General features: G+C 42.5%; 1 protein-coding gene and 1 long non-coding RNA gene across 4 annotated transcripts in view; both read right to left on the minus strand.

Moving 5' to 3' along the window:
• Window positions 1–2,397: 2,397 nt before the first annotated feature.
• DIDO1 (death inducer-obliterator 1) overlaps window positions 2,398–16,400 on the minus strand; it is an 80,281-nt gene continuing 66,278 nt past the window's right edge. For all 3 annotated transcript variants that reach the window (XM_089661554.1, XM_089661552.1, XM_089661553.1), the window contains 5 exons: window positions 15,576–16,065; window positions 11,738–11,891; window positions 10,988–11,077; window positions 10,282–10,477; window positions 2,398–7,601 (listed from right to left, as the gene is read on the minus strand). In XM_089661554.1, the coding sequence (XP_089517680.1) occupies window positions 4,234–7,601; window positions 10,282–10,477; window positions 10,988–11,077; window positions 11,738–11,891; window positions 15,576–16,065 (4,298 nt within the window). In that variant the 3' untranslated portion in view covers window positions 2,398–4,233. The remainder of the gene's footprint in view (window positions 7,602–10,281; window positions 10,478–10,987; window positions 11,078–11,737; window positions 11,892–15,575; window positions 16,066–16,400) is intronic.
• LOC149436744 (uncharacterized) lies at window positions 12,958–13,865 on the minus strand. The gene is made up of 2 exons (XR_016308280.1): window positions 13,376–13,865; window positions 12,958–13,345 (listed from the first exon to the last, which is right to left on the minus strand). It is a non-coding gene; the product is annotated as an uncharacterized LOC149436744 (long non-coding RNA).

A 16,400-nucleotide genomic window follows, 5' to 3' on the forward strand; every position in this document is an offset into this window, starting at 1 on the left:
TTAGTTGCGATGTTTCTCCCTGCAGCCACGGTCACATTTCAAAAATGGTGCAACTGTGCAGAGCTCCTCCTGCACACCCACGTCATTCATTCACAGGAATCTATGAAGGAAGAAACTACAAGTACTATCCCCCATTGTGGCAGGCGGCTTGTAGTTCTCAATGAACTGAGCACCCTCATAGTTCATTGACACTGTAACAGAAAGCCTGTGGGAGACATGGGCACAAATATGGAGGGTGTGTCTGCAGGAGCCTGATACTGCACCCATGATCCACTGATCCTGGCGTACAATGCTTTGCAAGCTTCTGGGGGGAAAAAAATAATTATAAATGCACATTTTATTTCAGCAAAGATATGTATATTTATTTTTCCACAAAGGCGAACTAAGCCTTTAAAAGGATAAGTTCACTTTTTGACAAAAACGATAAATGCATTTTTTTTTGCAGGTAAAAAAAATGTGCAATTATTATTTTTGTCCAAAGGAGCCTGGAAAGCATTGCACCCATGATCAGTAGATCGTTGATGCCATGCAGACAGTACAGGGAAACTTCTCTTGTCAGAGGGAGGGGAGGGGGGCGGTGGCTGCAGCTATGGGAACATGTTCCACCCTAAAAACAGGTGGAACATGTAACATGTTCCCAAAGATTAATTTGTCCTTAAGCCCGGGTTTACATATATGTGCTGCAGTATATCGCATGTGATCCACACAGGAACCGCACCGCATTCCTGCGCCAATCACATGCAATTTGTGTGCGGTGCGATCAGAGCCGTACATTTTGTATGGCTCTAATCGTACCGCACCAAAAACACGCAGGACCCTTTTCTTGGTCCGCAATAGAATCGTATCGCATGGGTATTCACACCTATGCAATCCGATTCTTCACATTGCACCGTGTTTTGCGAACCGATTTTGGGGTGTTAACATACACACCCGCAGCAGTTCGCATGAACGGGGTGCGATTCTGATGCGGTGCAGAATGTGCACTGAAAATGCTGCGAATTTCGCACATCAGTGTGAACCCAGGCTGAAGCATTATGAACATGCTGCTGTGATGCTTACATCTTTTACATCTTTGTCAACTTGCTCAGCAATTTCTGGCACCAATGAACATACTAGAAGATATTTAACCAGTTGCCACCCGGCCGGGCGGACAGCTCATCCCTCCGGGTAGACGCCATATGGCGTCCTTCCAGGCATGTGCAGTGCGCCTGCCCGCAGGGCCGTGCTGCGGCGCGATCTGTCACCGGCCGTGTACCTCGGACCTGAAAATTGGCCTGGGCAGGAAGGGGGTAAAAGTGCCCTGTATGGAAGCGGTTAAAAAAAAAAATAAGAAAAAAAAAATACTGGTGTCAAAACAGTGATCCCACTCAAAAGTAAACACTACATTCCATGCAGCAATTCCTAAGGCCTCATGCACACTGGACTTTATAAAACCGCCAGTAGCGTTAGCTGTAGAATGCCGCGTTTAAAACCGACAGCTTGTTGCATTTTTTAAAATCTCTGGATTAGCGTTTGAGTGTTTAGCAAAACCATACTCCCACAAAAGCTTGAGGCTCAAAAGCGCTCATAAACGCCATATAGCCACGTTTTTCAGCATTAGAGCGTTTTACAGCTGAAAAATCCTCTTCAAACACAGTAGTCCTAGATTGTAAGCTCCAAGGAGTAGGGTCCTCGAACCCCTCGTGTATTGTATTGTTATTGTATTGTCTCCCATTGTAATGTACAGCGCTGAGCAAACTGTTGGCGCTATATAAATTCTGCATAATAATAAAAAATAATATTTCGGCCTCATGCACACTGGGCATTTTTACAGCTGCTGTTTTGGGCATCAGGTGTTTTTATCTACAGCCTGTAAACCCCCCAGCATGTCATCCTATGTGTCCATGCGCACACAGGCTTTTATCAACGTTATGGGCAGGGTCGTTTTCAGACCAAAAGGATCTATCCATCAAATATACTGTATGTCTTTAAAAATACAAATCTACATTTTTGGAATGCGTTTACAAATATATGTAAAGAGATATGTTAAAATTACTTTATGTGTTAAAAAAAATGTGAAGAATATATGGGTGTGCATGACCACACAATAGCCAGTTAAAGCAGCGCAGTGCCAAATAGCAAAAAACAGCCTGGTCATGAAAGGGGTAAACAATAAACCCGGCCCTGTCTGTTGTAATTGTTTTGGAAGCTGATGGCCACTCTACATTGTCATGGAACACAATCCTAAAACCATAGAACAGCAAGTTTCCAAAAATGTGAACGTGTTATTAAAATGACCAACTTTTAAATAAACTTCACATCTGTCTACCGATTCCCTCAGCGTCAGAAAATAAGTCTCTCTTACGGTATAAAAATATATTTCAAAAATGGTAAAAAAAAACAAACAAGGAATCAAACTGACCAGATAGTAGATTTTTATTCTACTTAGAAAGAAAAATATATATATTTTACAGTTAATGTACAATAAAGGTCTTTTTCATATAAAAAGCTATTTTACAGTAACCGAATTTTGTGAACACATATTGTTGAAATGCTTCTAAAAAAAATGCCAGACTGTACAATTGTTGCACCCTGAATAAAGTTTGCTGTATCAACGCAGGGGGCCTTGTTTATGAAGACATCATTACCCTAGGTTCACATGTACACAGATTTCACTGCACTTTCCAGTTTGCAGAAACGCACTACGGTCCATTTAACATGGTTTCCTATGCATCTATTTCATATCGGTGTGTTTTGAGCCAGTACGTTTTTTTGGAAAGGGTCAGGTACTTTTCTTGCAGCAGTTTTCATTATACGTGTAATAGACTTCCATGAACCCGCTCCAAAAACAAAAGTGTTGCATTTTTTTTGCCAATAGGAAAGTATGACAGTTTTGTTTGTACAGTGCGACTTTACACTCTCTGGCACTCAAGTAGCATCAAAGTAGTGCAGGAACCTTTGCATGTCCAGCGTCACATGTTAGGGTTGTGGTTAAGGGCTAGGGTTAAATATTAGGGTGAGGGGTAGCCCCTAATCCTAACCTTTAACCCCAACATGTGACTTTGGACAAAAAGGTTCCTGCACTTCTCACATGCTACTCAAGTACCAGAGTATAAAGTCGTGCAGGAACCTTTGTGTGTCCAAAGAGGTTGTGGTTAAGGGCCAGGGTTAAATATTAGGGTTAAGGGTAGCCCCTAATCCTAACGTGACTTTGGACAAAAAAGGTTCCTGCACTTTTCTGATGCTACTTGTGTGCCAGAGAGTGTAAAAACACATCAAAGACACATCACATGAACAGAACAGTTATACTTTCCTATTAGCCAAAAAAAAAAAAACACTATCAAACCGCGCCAATAAAATGCATCAACCTGCATAGATGTGAACCTCGCCTAAAAGGAGGGCCATAGTTTGATCGCAGCCAGCAGATTCAACTTAGCAGCAACTCCCACTGGTGTAAAATGTAACCGTCTTTTTTTTTTTTTAAGCAGGGCTGCAAAATGAAGTTTATAAATCTGCCTTGTTCACATTAAAGGAGAGTTCTGTGATGGAACAGGTTCCTGATCTCTGATGACCTCTTTGTAGAAGTGAAGGACCGAACTCCAGATAAACAAGTCGCACCCCTTGACTACCATCAAAGGGTTGCAAGTTTAGCTTCCCAAGTGGGTCAATTTGGAGATCATGATGTCCACGTTAATGGTAGTCTAAGAAGCTAGAAGTGGTGTTGACTCCCACACGGCAGACTTCTTGACAGAATTCATCTTTGATTATATATCAGGACTTAAACAAGAACATTTGTGTGTCCCCCCCCCCCTCAAATCACCGTATACAGAGCGCTCCATTGAGTATGAAAGAGAAATGCGCTGATGCTTTCTTTGAAGATGCCATCAACAAAATACTTCATCAACTAACAAAGAACATGTACAGTGAGATTTTCAGTGCATGGCAGCACTTATTCAAGCTACTGCATACTTATAAAAATAACATAGTGATGGTTTTGGAAAACAGGTCAATATAAAAAAAAAAAAAAAAAAGTACTTCTGTCCTCTTTAGTGATGGAGTACGTAAAAATGCACATGTTGCACAACAGACTTTTTTTGTTTTGTTAGCCAGTCTTCAGCACATTCTAAACACAGAGGAAACACCTTGTCCTTTACAGGATTAAACATATAAAATAAAAAATTTGATATTTACATATATGTACACTATTTTATATTACTACAAGTCCATGTACTCAATTTCATTTTGACAAGTCCATCACATGTGACTGGAAGGTGTGGGCTCTTGTGACGTGCTCTTGAGAACATCTCTTGATCGATCTGATTTAGAGTCTTTGTTATCTCTGCTTCTGCTACGTGCCGTGCGGTCTTTTCCCCGATCCCTATCTCTGTCCCTACCTCTATCGCGATCTCTGTCCCTGTCTCTATCTCGGTCTCTGCTTCGAGATCTTTCTCGGCCTCTATCTCGATCCCTCTCCCTGCTTCTGGACCTGTCTCTACGTCTATAGAAATCTCTGTCACGGTCTCTCAGCCGGTCTCTGTCCCTATCTCTTTCCCGATCTCTGTCTCTCTCCCTTTCTCGGTCTCTCTCTCGCTCTTTGTTATCTCTGTCCCCTTCTTTATCTCGATCCCGTTCCCTATCACGGTCTCGCTCCCTATCGCGGTCTCTCTCTCTCTCCCGGGCTCTATAATTATCTCGTTCCCTGTTTCGGTCTCTGTCTCTATCTCGGTTTCTGTCCCATTCCCTCTTTTCAGTCTCTTTGTCTCCATCCCGTCCGTTTCCCCTTTGTCTATCCAAGTCTCTATTTCTGTCTCTATTCCAATTTCTTCCCCGATCTCTGTCCCACTGTACATCATGCTCTCTTTCTCTTCGTCTGTCCTCCAATCCTTGATTTGGTACAAGATCAGATGATTCTGGATCACTACGTCCTTCTAAGTTTCGAGGTCTACCTTCGAAGCCTCTGTGGTCCTTATTTTGCCTGAAACTGTTAGAGTCCCAGAGTGTTTCTGGCTCTTGCCTATGGTCTGCATAGTTCTGAATCAAATCTGGAGGTCTAAGTTTGTCCCAAGATTCACTTCTATGTGGAGGAGGAATAGTTGGGAGTTCAAGCAAAGGCCGTGGCTGAGGTTTCATGGGCTGAGGTTGTTCAGAAGACCTGGAAGGTACAGTTCCTTGTTGTCCACTAAATGTGAGAGCAGTAGGGCCTCTTTGATTTTGACTGGGTGGCAAGTTTCGATTTGAGTTGTCAAACTGAAGAGGGGCTGGAACCCTTGGCGCAGTATAAGGCACAGGGGCTGGGCCTCGTAAATCTTCAAATTCATCTGGATATGGGCCTCTAGGACCACCAAAGTTGCTAGATACTGGTCCTATAGGTCCACTAAAAGGATGGTTTGGAACACCTCTGGAAGGTTTAAACTGCAAGGGTTGTGGTCTGTTCTGAAGTTCAAAATTAAATTGTCCTCGACTACCTGGAAATGGAGCTGGCATGGGTCCTCTTGGCCCTTCAAACCTAGGCAAATTGTCATGTTGTAGGGGACCTTCCAAATGAGGACGACTATCAAACTGCAATGGACCATCAAACCTAGGAGGATCCTGAAATCTAGGAGGAACATCATTTGGCCTACCAAAATGAGGTTCTTGGAATTCCATTTGTGGACTATTTTGTCTATCAAATCTAGGGGGTGACTGTCCTGGTTTAGCAAAATGAGAAGGGAGAGGGCCTCTGTCTGCAAATGGATGATGAATCTGGGGTCCAAATTGTCCAGGCAAAGGTGCGGGTCCTGTGTGCTCCATTTTTTGTTCAAGTGGCATATCCCTATAACTATCTAAGTTAGATGTAAGGTTATCTTCAGGATAGATAGGGGAAGCCCGTAAACCTGGATGATTAGGTATAAGAGGCGGTCTTTGTTCACTATAAACAGGTAGAATTTCATGCTGTGTTTTAGGTGGACCGACTATGGGGTTCATTGAAAATTGTGGCTCAGGTCTATTATTGTCTTCTGGATTAACTGGATTGATACGGTTTACAAAAGGACCTGTTTGACTGTGAATTTGCTCTTCATTATGTGGAAACATTATTTCAGTTTTAGGTTCAAAACCATCTGTCCTATTGTCTAAGGAAGAGACAGCCTGATTAGGAAAGTGAGCTTGCGCACTGGGTTCAGGTTTCCAAGCTGGTTCTTGTGGCGTTAAAAACAGGTCACTACCAGCAAGTGGCAATGGCCTAAGTAGTGGTGGAATTGACACAGGGGTTGGCAGCAGGACTTTACGTGTGGGTTTAGTGGTGCCTACAGGTTCAGCCTTTTCAAAGACACTTTCCTTTATTGTCGGGTTATTAACAGGAGGTATGGTCTCATTCTGGATACTAATAGATGATGATGATGTTGTAACAGGAGTGGCTCTCATGGATTCAACGGGAACAAGTGGTGTCTCGACTTGTGACTGTGTAATAGGAACATCTTCTGTGTCTGGCAGTATTCTTTTTGCTACTGCTTGTCGTGGGTCTTTTGCTTGCCTAGGATCACGTCTTGGGATTACATGAATATCATTATCAGTTCCAGCTTTTAGGGTGCTGGGTTCGTTTGAAAACAGATCGGCGCTCGATATGGAAGGTTTTGGAGGAGGTGACATCAAAGCATCAGATACAGAGAAATGAGCCATGGAGACGCCTACTGCTGCCCTTTGTTGCCTAAGAGCTTCCTCCTGTTCTTCAAGTTGTCGCTTTTGCTCTTCTATTTGTTTGTTTAACTCCTCTAGCATTTTTTGCTGTTCTAGAAGAGATGGCGAACCAGAAGCCTCTGCTAGAAATTCTGCAGATTCTTCTAAAGATTTGAGTTTATTTTGAGCAGCTGTCTTGTTGGGTAAATCTTCAACTGGGACTTTGGCTTCTTCCAGTATGGTTTCATCTTCTGGATCATAGGCCTCGTCATCATATAAATTTTCACAAGGCTGTTCAGGTTCATATGGTGTATCATTACTGTCAAAAACCATTGTAGGAACAAAAGCTTTTTCTGGAGTATACTCTTCTTCTGGGTCGTAGGGTCTATCATCTTCCTCCTCAAAAGCTTTATCCTTAGACATCTGTCCAAATTGCTGGACAATGGGATCTACAAAGCCTCTCTCAGTTACAGGCTCTACTGAAGTGGTATTGGTAGAAGTAACAGCAGCAGGAGTACTCGTATTTTCATTCTTAGTTTCAGGTGCTTTCCCAAAGAGAGTCTTCAAAATGTGCTCCAATGGAGTGGCTTTTCCGGATAATGCAGGATGTTCAACAGGCGGAGAAGAACCCTTTGATATGTTGGTTGTGGGGACAACACTCTCTATCCTGATGGGTGGCAGTGTGACAATGGGAGGAACAACCTTTGGAGTTGGCTCAGAGATTGGTGGAGGTGATCCAGGGGGTGTGGTACTTCTCATTATGTCAGTAGACAGTGGTTGATATTTCTTCTTCTCTGGCGGAACAGTGATGGTTGTTGGTTTGGTAAAAGTCAAGATGTCCAACTCCTCCTGGCTTTGAGCCTTCAGACGTTTCTCTTCAATCTTTTCTGGCTCAATAGGACCAGGGCGTTTATTTCTCTGACAGATTACTAGACCCAGAATCAAGTTTGGACGTGTGGACTCAAGTCCTAGAACAGCAAAAGACAAAAATTACAGAAATTTGTAATGCATTGTTAAACTGGCAATGAGATTGCGTTATCATTCCACCCCTACAGACCAAGTCGACCACATTAATACATTTGTAATGAAGTATATAGTACACTAAACAAAACAGGGACAAGTATTGAGAGCCGTAGTGGCTGACATTGCTTACCTTGTAAATGTTAGCTACCTGGCTGTCATGCTGATGCAATGGCAATCATTGTTAAAGGCAAATAGGCTGTTTTTTTTTCTAATGGAATTTTCCCTAGAGCTTTTTGATTGAGGTAAAGTTCTGCTGATTTCCATCATCCAATCACAACAAGCATAATGCGTTTTTTTTTCCCCATTTTCCTTGCATGCGTTCTCTGCAAAGTGAAATTTCACCACATTCACCAAGCTTTGGGGAAAATTCCCATGCATAGTTAACAGCCCGTTTACCTTTAGTAAATCAACCCCAATGTTTTCATCTTTTTGGCATCGCCCTGATTTTGTTAGCTGCATGCTTCTTCAAGGAGAGTGACCCCTACATAGTGAAGGTAAATACAGCCAGATGACTAGCATTTTCAAGGAAAGGTCTGACACGGCAGCACCCATATTTCCATCACAATAGGTTTCCTTTAAAACTGCAAAGGAAACAGAGTTGGAACAACCAGATTAATTGCATTTCATTGTTTCTGCAGCCTAGAAGATGTAAACCCACTGCAGGGTTGTTGTGCAAAACAGTGAAGCAAAATCTAGTTGCTAAAGGCAGCGGTAAGTCAGGTCCTGTGTGAATGCTGACGGGGCCAATCGTGACAATGTTAATATTGATGTACAAGTACCTGCAAACATAGGATTATCAAAAGCAGATAGCAGTTTGGGTATGTTATGACTTCATCAATGAGCATAGTGAAAGTAGAGATCATAGAACATTGGAACCCAAGGCTGACTTAAAAAAAAAAAACTCAACTACAGTTCTGTGTTTTTACCTGTGGAAACCAGGCTTCCAGAAATCTTTTTGCATCCCATTATCACCCCCTGTGCAGAAATGTGTACTAAAGTAGAATTTATCTGTAATGTAGAAATTATATATCACATGCTGGGAGTGCTGAGGTCATGTGGAAGGTATGTTCAGTGAAGCTCATACCCAATTTGAGTATGTTGTGTTTGGATTCCTCACTCTACTGTAAAGAGAACAGTAGTACAGAATCTTGCATCATTATATGGGCAATCTTTAGAGAAAAGACAGCCGTCATAAAAAATGAGGAAATTTGGTTTACTAAGCTGGTCAATGAGGTACTACAAAGAGGGGGATAGGAACTGACTGAATATTTGGTGAGGGCATTATGCCTATAGGAAGGTTATAGGTTGACTGTTCAGCCTGTTAAGTATTGTGTACTTGTTTCTTCATGGAACAGAGTGATAACCAGGTTATGCTGCTTTCTGTAAGTCTTCAAAAGAAGCCAGAGAAATAGGCTGCCATTGTTGCAGTTCTGAAAATGCTGGTTTCCTAGCTGTCAGGATATATTGCCTCAACACTCTAAACTACCATGGCTGGAAGTTGTAACTTCATTTTCCTTGGAGTTTGTTTCGTGTTGAAACAACTTTATCAAAAGCAAGCATGTGGATTACATCACATCCTTTTGCAAGTCATATGCTGATTCCCAGCTAATTAAACATTACGGTGTTGAGGTGTCTCCGATTCCTGTAGTTTAGCTACGCACCTCCATCTGCTGCTCCTGGGGTCATACTAGATGGGCAGCATCATGCATGGTAAAAGAGCCTGGTTCACTCTTCGTGAATGATCTCCCACTCTCAGCTGGATATGTGAGCACATACTATAAAGATGTTTCAGACAGTTGTGCTAGCAGTGTTTAAAATTCACTTAGCAGTAATTATGTGTAACTATACTTAGGTGTTCTTTTATATTTGAGTTCAGTTTTACTTGTAGTATGAAAGGCTAGGGTCTCGGTTCTGTAGTGCGATTCTGCTTTGTATGATGCTGACCACATTTTGTGCTGGTGTGTGAACCTGATTCTGGTTTCCAGGTTGTGGGCTGTCTCCTGTTCAGAATGTAGGTAAAAGGAGTAGGTTTACCTCAACATGTATTGAGATAACATGAGCTTGTGCCAGCATGCCCACAGCAACTCAGTTTGGGAAACCAAACCATTTTTTTATTTCAGACACTTGGGAGGCCAAAATGAGCTTCTCTACCATCTTGTGCAACCAATAACGTCTATCTTTGTGTGGTAATTTTTATTACTACATGACAGCTTTCACTTCAGTGGCTTGGGTCCCCTCATGTCTAGAAAGGCTGTATGTGGATGCAGAAAGCTGAAGTCCAGATGAAGAGCAAATTACATTCTGAGAATTTTTCTTTCGAAGGACCGATTCTCGAAGTCTTCAGGCATCGGATGTGTTCATTACAAGGACACCCACTGGACCTTCCACGTACCACAGGCAAGCAACATGAAAGTATGTCAGCAAAATACCGATACTCAAAACAGACAAATTGTTTGTAGAAATTGTTTATTTTTTTTAAATCACAGAAAATTAAAGCAAAAAAAACCCTCAAATGTTAATTATGCATGCAGGATTCGATTCTGCCAAGATGCAGGAAATACTTACCCTTTGCTGTCAAAATATTTACAGTTTGGGGAAACGAATTCTAATGAACAAGCTCCTTACCTGGTCCCTCAAAGGGCAACAGTTTAGATGGAATTGGGTCCTTGGCACTCAGAGGGATGAGATAGAGATCCTTTATGTGCCTGTTGTTATTGGCCACTACCCCGAAACGTCCACGGCTACTGAAATAAGAGTAGAGGGAGATGTAGGCCACTTCCTCCTCTTCTGTGGCTGGGTGGAAGCGGATTAACGACAGCTCCTGTAGATGGAAAAATCAAAACAGACATGTCAAACATAAATTTGGAAATGCCTCTATATACAGCTAAGTCATGTAAGTGGAACTTCAGAAAGGTCAGAAAATTAAGTCCAGTTAGATCACTTCAGGATGCCTCCTTTTGCAGGACAGCTATACCTTCCAAAATCCAGTAAAACGCTGTCTCATTCGGCACTGTACATGGTCAGATGCTCTCTATTTGTCAGCACTCTGCCAAATTTGTAGAGGCTGATCTGCTGACAGCTTAAGGATTTACTGCTGCTCAGGACTGTGGGCTCCAGCAAAATGCCATCCTTTAGCAAGAACAGGTACAATGCTGGAGGCACAATACAGCACACTAATGCTGGTAGCATAATTATTAATGTGAAATGTTTGTTCCTTGTTAAAGAACATGAGTTTTTCTTTTATCTAGTTGTTACGGGTAAAGTTTTGCTTTAAGTTTCCAAAAAAATAAAATTGTTGTGAATGGGGTATTGGGTTCCAGACTTTACCTACCTTTGACAAAGATGATTTGAGTTTGCCCACATAATCCCAAACAGTCTTTGGAGAGATTCTTCCTCCAATGTGGATGGTGTCTGGCAAGTCCTGATCAAGATGACAGTTCAGTATTAAAACACTATACTAGCAGAAAACAAGCAATACAAACAGATAAATGGACTAGCCCAATGTCACTGCTCAAGAAGAGATGACCTTCCATGTAGAAACAAATATTCTCTTAATGTATCCATAATCCTGCCTATTGAAATCATGTAGGAGACTAAATGGCTAAAAGTCTAATAAAAAAAAAAAAAAAAAAAAAAAAAAAAAAAAAAAAAAAAAAAAAAAAAAGACTCTTTTATTCTGTGGTCACATGGCTGGTGCACTGCTTCAATATCCAAGGGTCAGGGCAGGAAGACGATGACCAATCAGATTTGAGCAGGCCTCAAGCCATATTTGCTACCTCAAAGCAGTTTCGAAGAGGTAAGCAATTAAAAAATTCAAAATAAAAATAATTTCCCATAAACGTTGTTAAAAAAAAAGGGCAAGTTGGTGAAGATCATGTATTTTGCAAATTGGGTATTTGCGCAAATTTGTTGACGTTTAGCAAAGCTCATGACTGCATTAGGTACAAATGAACCTGTTCTGCGCTAGTAACTGCTGTCTTTGTAACCAATCAAAATTACATTCTCATTTGAGTTTTTAAAAAATAATCTGAAAGCATGCTGTATAGTCATGGACAGAAAAACAAAAAGCACCAGAACAAACCTCGTTTAAGTACTCGATAGAACCGGACACTGGGAAAGCTTTAGTGACAAACTTGGCTACAGATTGCATGTTTATAAATCCCTTCCAGATTGGGCTGAGACGAGAGAGGAAGAGCGAGGTGTCTCCATCTTGAGGTGACCTGATATCAGGCATGCTGTAAAAAGCAGAATAATAAAGTGTAAATGGACTGAGAAGTTGCAGTCAATCTATATGTGATTCACAGTATATAGGCATAAACAGACACAATTGAAGTAACCACTGTATGCAAGAATTGACTAGCTTTATACGAAGTGCCCATAAAATGTACATGTGGGTAAAATGAAAAACAGACCCCCATTCGCTGTCTCTGCCACACATTTCTCAATGTACCTGAGGATCTGCAAGAAATCCAGTGAGCTCCTATCATACTGTACGGAGCTGACAACATTGTCTCCGCAGCCGGGAAATCCCAAGCAGTGTTGTCAGTCCTGCTCCCAGCTGGACTAGAGAACTCCTTCCACTACCTATAGTAAAACCTTCTCTGGTCCATCAGATGATAACGGAGCAGGGCTGACAACACTGCTTGGGATTTCCCTGCAGCAGAGGCAATGTGGTATAAAGGACAACAGGGAGTAAGGAGCTTGCTGGATTTCTGGTATTCTTCTGTACTTGCAGCAATAATGTATAAAACATGGAGAAATGTGTATGGCTTAGAGATATGTTGAATATGTTTGCCTAGATTTTCAAAGCAAATGAGAACCAAAATGAAGATGTAGGTTGGGTTTTAAGAGTAAAGCATGATTGTTTTTTTTTTTTTCTACCAAAAGTTTAAACCGCTATACTTCATGTAGTAGAAACGAGTAGCTGTGAAGGAGTTTCCCTACAGTAAGGGCAGGTATACAATATCCTGCCATGGAAATGGGCATCAAATGCAAGGCCTTGATTACTGGGGTTTTGAAGGGGGTGTTCTACACATGCCCCCCCCCCCAAAAAAAAGAAAAAACACTGGACCTGGCTGCAAAAAAAGCTGCCTGAGCTAAAACACTAACATCAAAGCATTGTTTTGCCTTATGGCTCCCCAGAATAGTCATGGCGTGCTCCATCAATATAGAGCTTCTCCTGGTGGTTTCCCCTACATAACCAAAGTAGCAAAGGATGGCCAAACACCACCAGAAAGGTGGACCATACTAGATGTGCTTTCTTGCACCTAAGCCTGTTACGGAGCCTAAAGAAAATTTGGATTGGCTGCCTTTGTTTTTATTTAACAAATGTTATCTCCAGCTATTACTGGCAGGCTTGGTCAGGAAGGCAACTGATCTGAGCAACCACTGTGACCCCACAGATGGGATTATTACTCCTTGAGCACGTTAGTGATGATAAACTGTAACCTGCTTCAACAGCGCATGGAATTGCCTTCTGTCTTCTAGATCAACAGTATTAGATTTAAAAAGCCCATTAGATGGACTATACTATACCAGGGGCGGACTGACCATTGGGAAACTCGGGCACTGCCCGAGGGCCCGGGGTCAGTAGGGGGCCCCATGAGATGCCCCTGGTACCTTTTTCATAGGCTTTTTTGAGTTTGGCCAAGGACACAGGGGCCCCATGAGTTATCAGTCCGCCACTGTACTATACTATTCAGCCTGACTATACTGGTACGTATACACAGTCCTGACACACGGAGTTCGATCACGGTGTACTCTAATATTGCACATTATGACTAGATCAGATGTCAAGCAACTCGATCAGCCTGTGTATCCAGAAGGGGCTTTCCTTCATACTTGCTCAAAATTTTTGTTTGTCCGCAGATGCCAGTCAACAACCAGTGGGAAATTTAAGTCTCAAATGTGAAGCAACAAGGAGGGCAGCAAACATCCATCCTTCTTCCTCTTCAGATGTAAAGAGTAGCTATAGAATGGTAACGTCCTTCCTTTAGGATGATTTAAATATCTGACATTTCCGCTTGCATGTATATGGCAGTAAATGAGTGGTCGAGTGTAAGATGAACATTTCAAACAGAGTCACCAGCAAACTGGCTTATCGTACATAATATTGTGAACATGTATTACTAGCTATAAATATAATATTGTGAACATGTATTACTAGCTATAAATATAGTTTGTAACTTACATAACTTATGTACAATTGTATTTGATTACTTCCCGCCCCCCCCCCCCCCCGCTTTGTGCTATGCTGCAAATCGCCATAATTGTCTCTCCATGTCACCAGCGTGTTCAGATTGATGGAAAGCAATACTCTCTCAATATAGCCAAAGTATTTGCACTTCGCTTCATACATAGTAGGGGTTGATTTACTAAAACTGGAGTGTGCAAAATCTTGTGTTGCTCTGCATAGAAACCAATCAGCTTCCAGTTTTTTTTTTTTTTTGTCAAAGCTTAATTGCTCAAATTAGAAGCCGATTGGCTACCATGCACAGCTGCACCAGATTTTGCACTCTCCAATTTGAATAAATTAACCCACTCGAGAAACTGGAACAAGAACCTAATATCTGTATATGAAATGCAGTTATAGGAACATATGACAGCAAGCCATAATGTGAACCGCAGCAAAAAGGTACACGCAGGTGAATGTTCCAATAATGTGTGACATAAGTGCATTGAAATGAAAATATCCCCTCCCTTTTGTTGATGTATTTGTTATTGTGTGTATACATGTATATGTAATGTGAGTAGGCTGATCTCCAATAAACCGGTCCTCACATGGCTCCGACAAAGGTCTCATGTCAGTCTCCACTACTTGTTATCCCTCAGTTTCCCTGAAGTACAGGTATCTAAGTGATCAGTCATTCAGTGAGAGGGATGTGTCTGGCACCCAGGCAGGGGTGTATTTACCACAAGGCATTTGCCTAGGGTGGCATTTTTTAGGGGGGGCAGCACTGCCCCCTGGAAGAAGGGACATATGCAGCATGGGGACCAGGTAGGATCTGAGAGAGGCTGTGGGCTGTTTGATGGTGTATGCAGAGCCCGATTGTCATTCCCAGGGATGTCGAGAGCTGTGAAGATGTGTCCGTCTTTCCCTTTGTTGGGGTGGGTGTTCGTGGCTCTCTTGGGTGGGGATGGGGCAGGAGTGTTGTCGGTCACTATCAAACTGTCTCTGGGGGGGGTCTGGTGTTGATCGGTGTCAGGCCAGGGGAGGGCCTAGGGCAGCACAAAACATAAATACACGGCTGCACCCAGGTCGTAATGTAATCTCCTGCCTGTGTTAATGAGTGCTAGGGGCACAGACACCAAACCGTGCGTTTCTTTTACAGAAATAGGTCATGTGGCCAGCTTAAATGCAGACATTCTCCTTTAGATGTAGACATTATGACAATGCCAAGTCAACTGCCAGAGAGTAGGCACTACAAGGTCACAGGACTTTTTTTTTACGTTTTCTGATGGTCATAGGTGCTCACGCACACAGCCATGTGTAATTCAGGTCTAAGGCAGTGCCGGCAAAAAGGAGAATGGTGTAAAATCCAGGGTCTGGCACCGTAGATTGTCTAGTACCCAGCAGTTTGCTTAGCATGGCACAGGTTTGCCTTCTGGATGTATTTGAGTTTATTTATAATAATAATAATAAAAAAAAAAAAAGCAATATGGAACAGAATGCAGTATCCCACAGCAATATAATGTCAAGGCACTTAAATAGAAACCTGATTGGCTGTTATGGTCAACTGCGCTCTGTGCCATTCCTTAGCACTACTATACATGAATTCGCTAACTGCCATATGAAGTCCTTCACTACTGTATATGTGATTGGTTGTGTCTGAATATGTTAATAGCCTCTACAATATTTTTCAATTCCCAGTAAACAGCAGACTTTGTGTTGGTTCCACAGGAATGCTGAGACTACGCACTTGACGTTTGGTGAAGATGATGTTAGATAGCGGATGTCGGAGGTGGTTGGCTTCATCAGGATAGACTTTGGAGCAGAAACAACAGGAGGAGGCTGTGGTGGTGCTGAAGCTTCTTCTTGATCCCGGGTGGTTCTTGGACTGCTGTCTGGAGGGGTGGCAACAGCTACTGGTGGCCGATTAATTGCTCTTCTGGGGTCCCTGCCAGAACTTATGACTGTGGTGACAGGGATGGGGACAGGAAGTATGGGAGCCTGACTAGCTACAGGGGACTGAGGGAGTGGAGGAGAGGCACTGGGCATCCGAACTGGTTCAGGGACCACATTAGGGATGCTGTCTTTGATCAGACTGGTCTCCATTGGCGTATCAGACTCCTCTTCAGGCGGTGGAGGTGGCTCATCTTCTGGTTTTATTTTAGGCTCTGGCTTCTTTATGGGTGTAGGGGTGGTTTTCTGGCGTTTACTTGGGGGTTCATCGTCAGCAGATATCTGACCTGTTGAGAAACACAAACATTTAGCTTAAACTGAACCAGCATTCTGGTGGTGTAGGGCAAAGCAAGTCCATCTAAAGAGCAACTGAACCTTGGATAATGTGACCAAAATGTCAGGCAGAGGCACCAGTACTGCCTGTGGTCTTCCTTCTGCCGATATTTCCCCATTGCTCTGTACTTTAGACAGTGATCATGGGAGAGGCAGGACTTTGCTTCCTTACATTAAAGCCTCCAAGGAGACCACTAGGCAACACAATAGTAAGATTCAATTTCATAAGACTTTCATTTGTCAGTGTTGATGGGGGGGGGGGGGGGGGGAATCCCTCCTGCAAAGCCAT

The sequence above is a fragment of the Staurois parvus genome, unplaced genomic scaffold, assembly GCF_062004578.1.
Source record: "Staurois parvus isolate SC_StPar_1 unplaced genomic scaffold, SC_StPar_1.0 ptg001349l, whole genome shotgun sequence".
Classification (NCBI taxonomy): Eukaryota; Metazoa; Chordata; class Amphibia; order Anura; family Ranidae; genus Staurois; species Staurois parvus.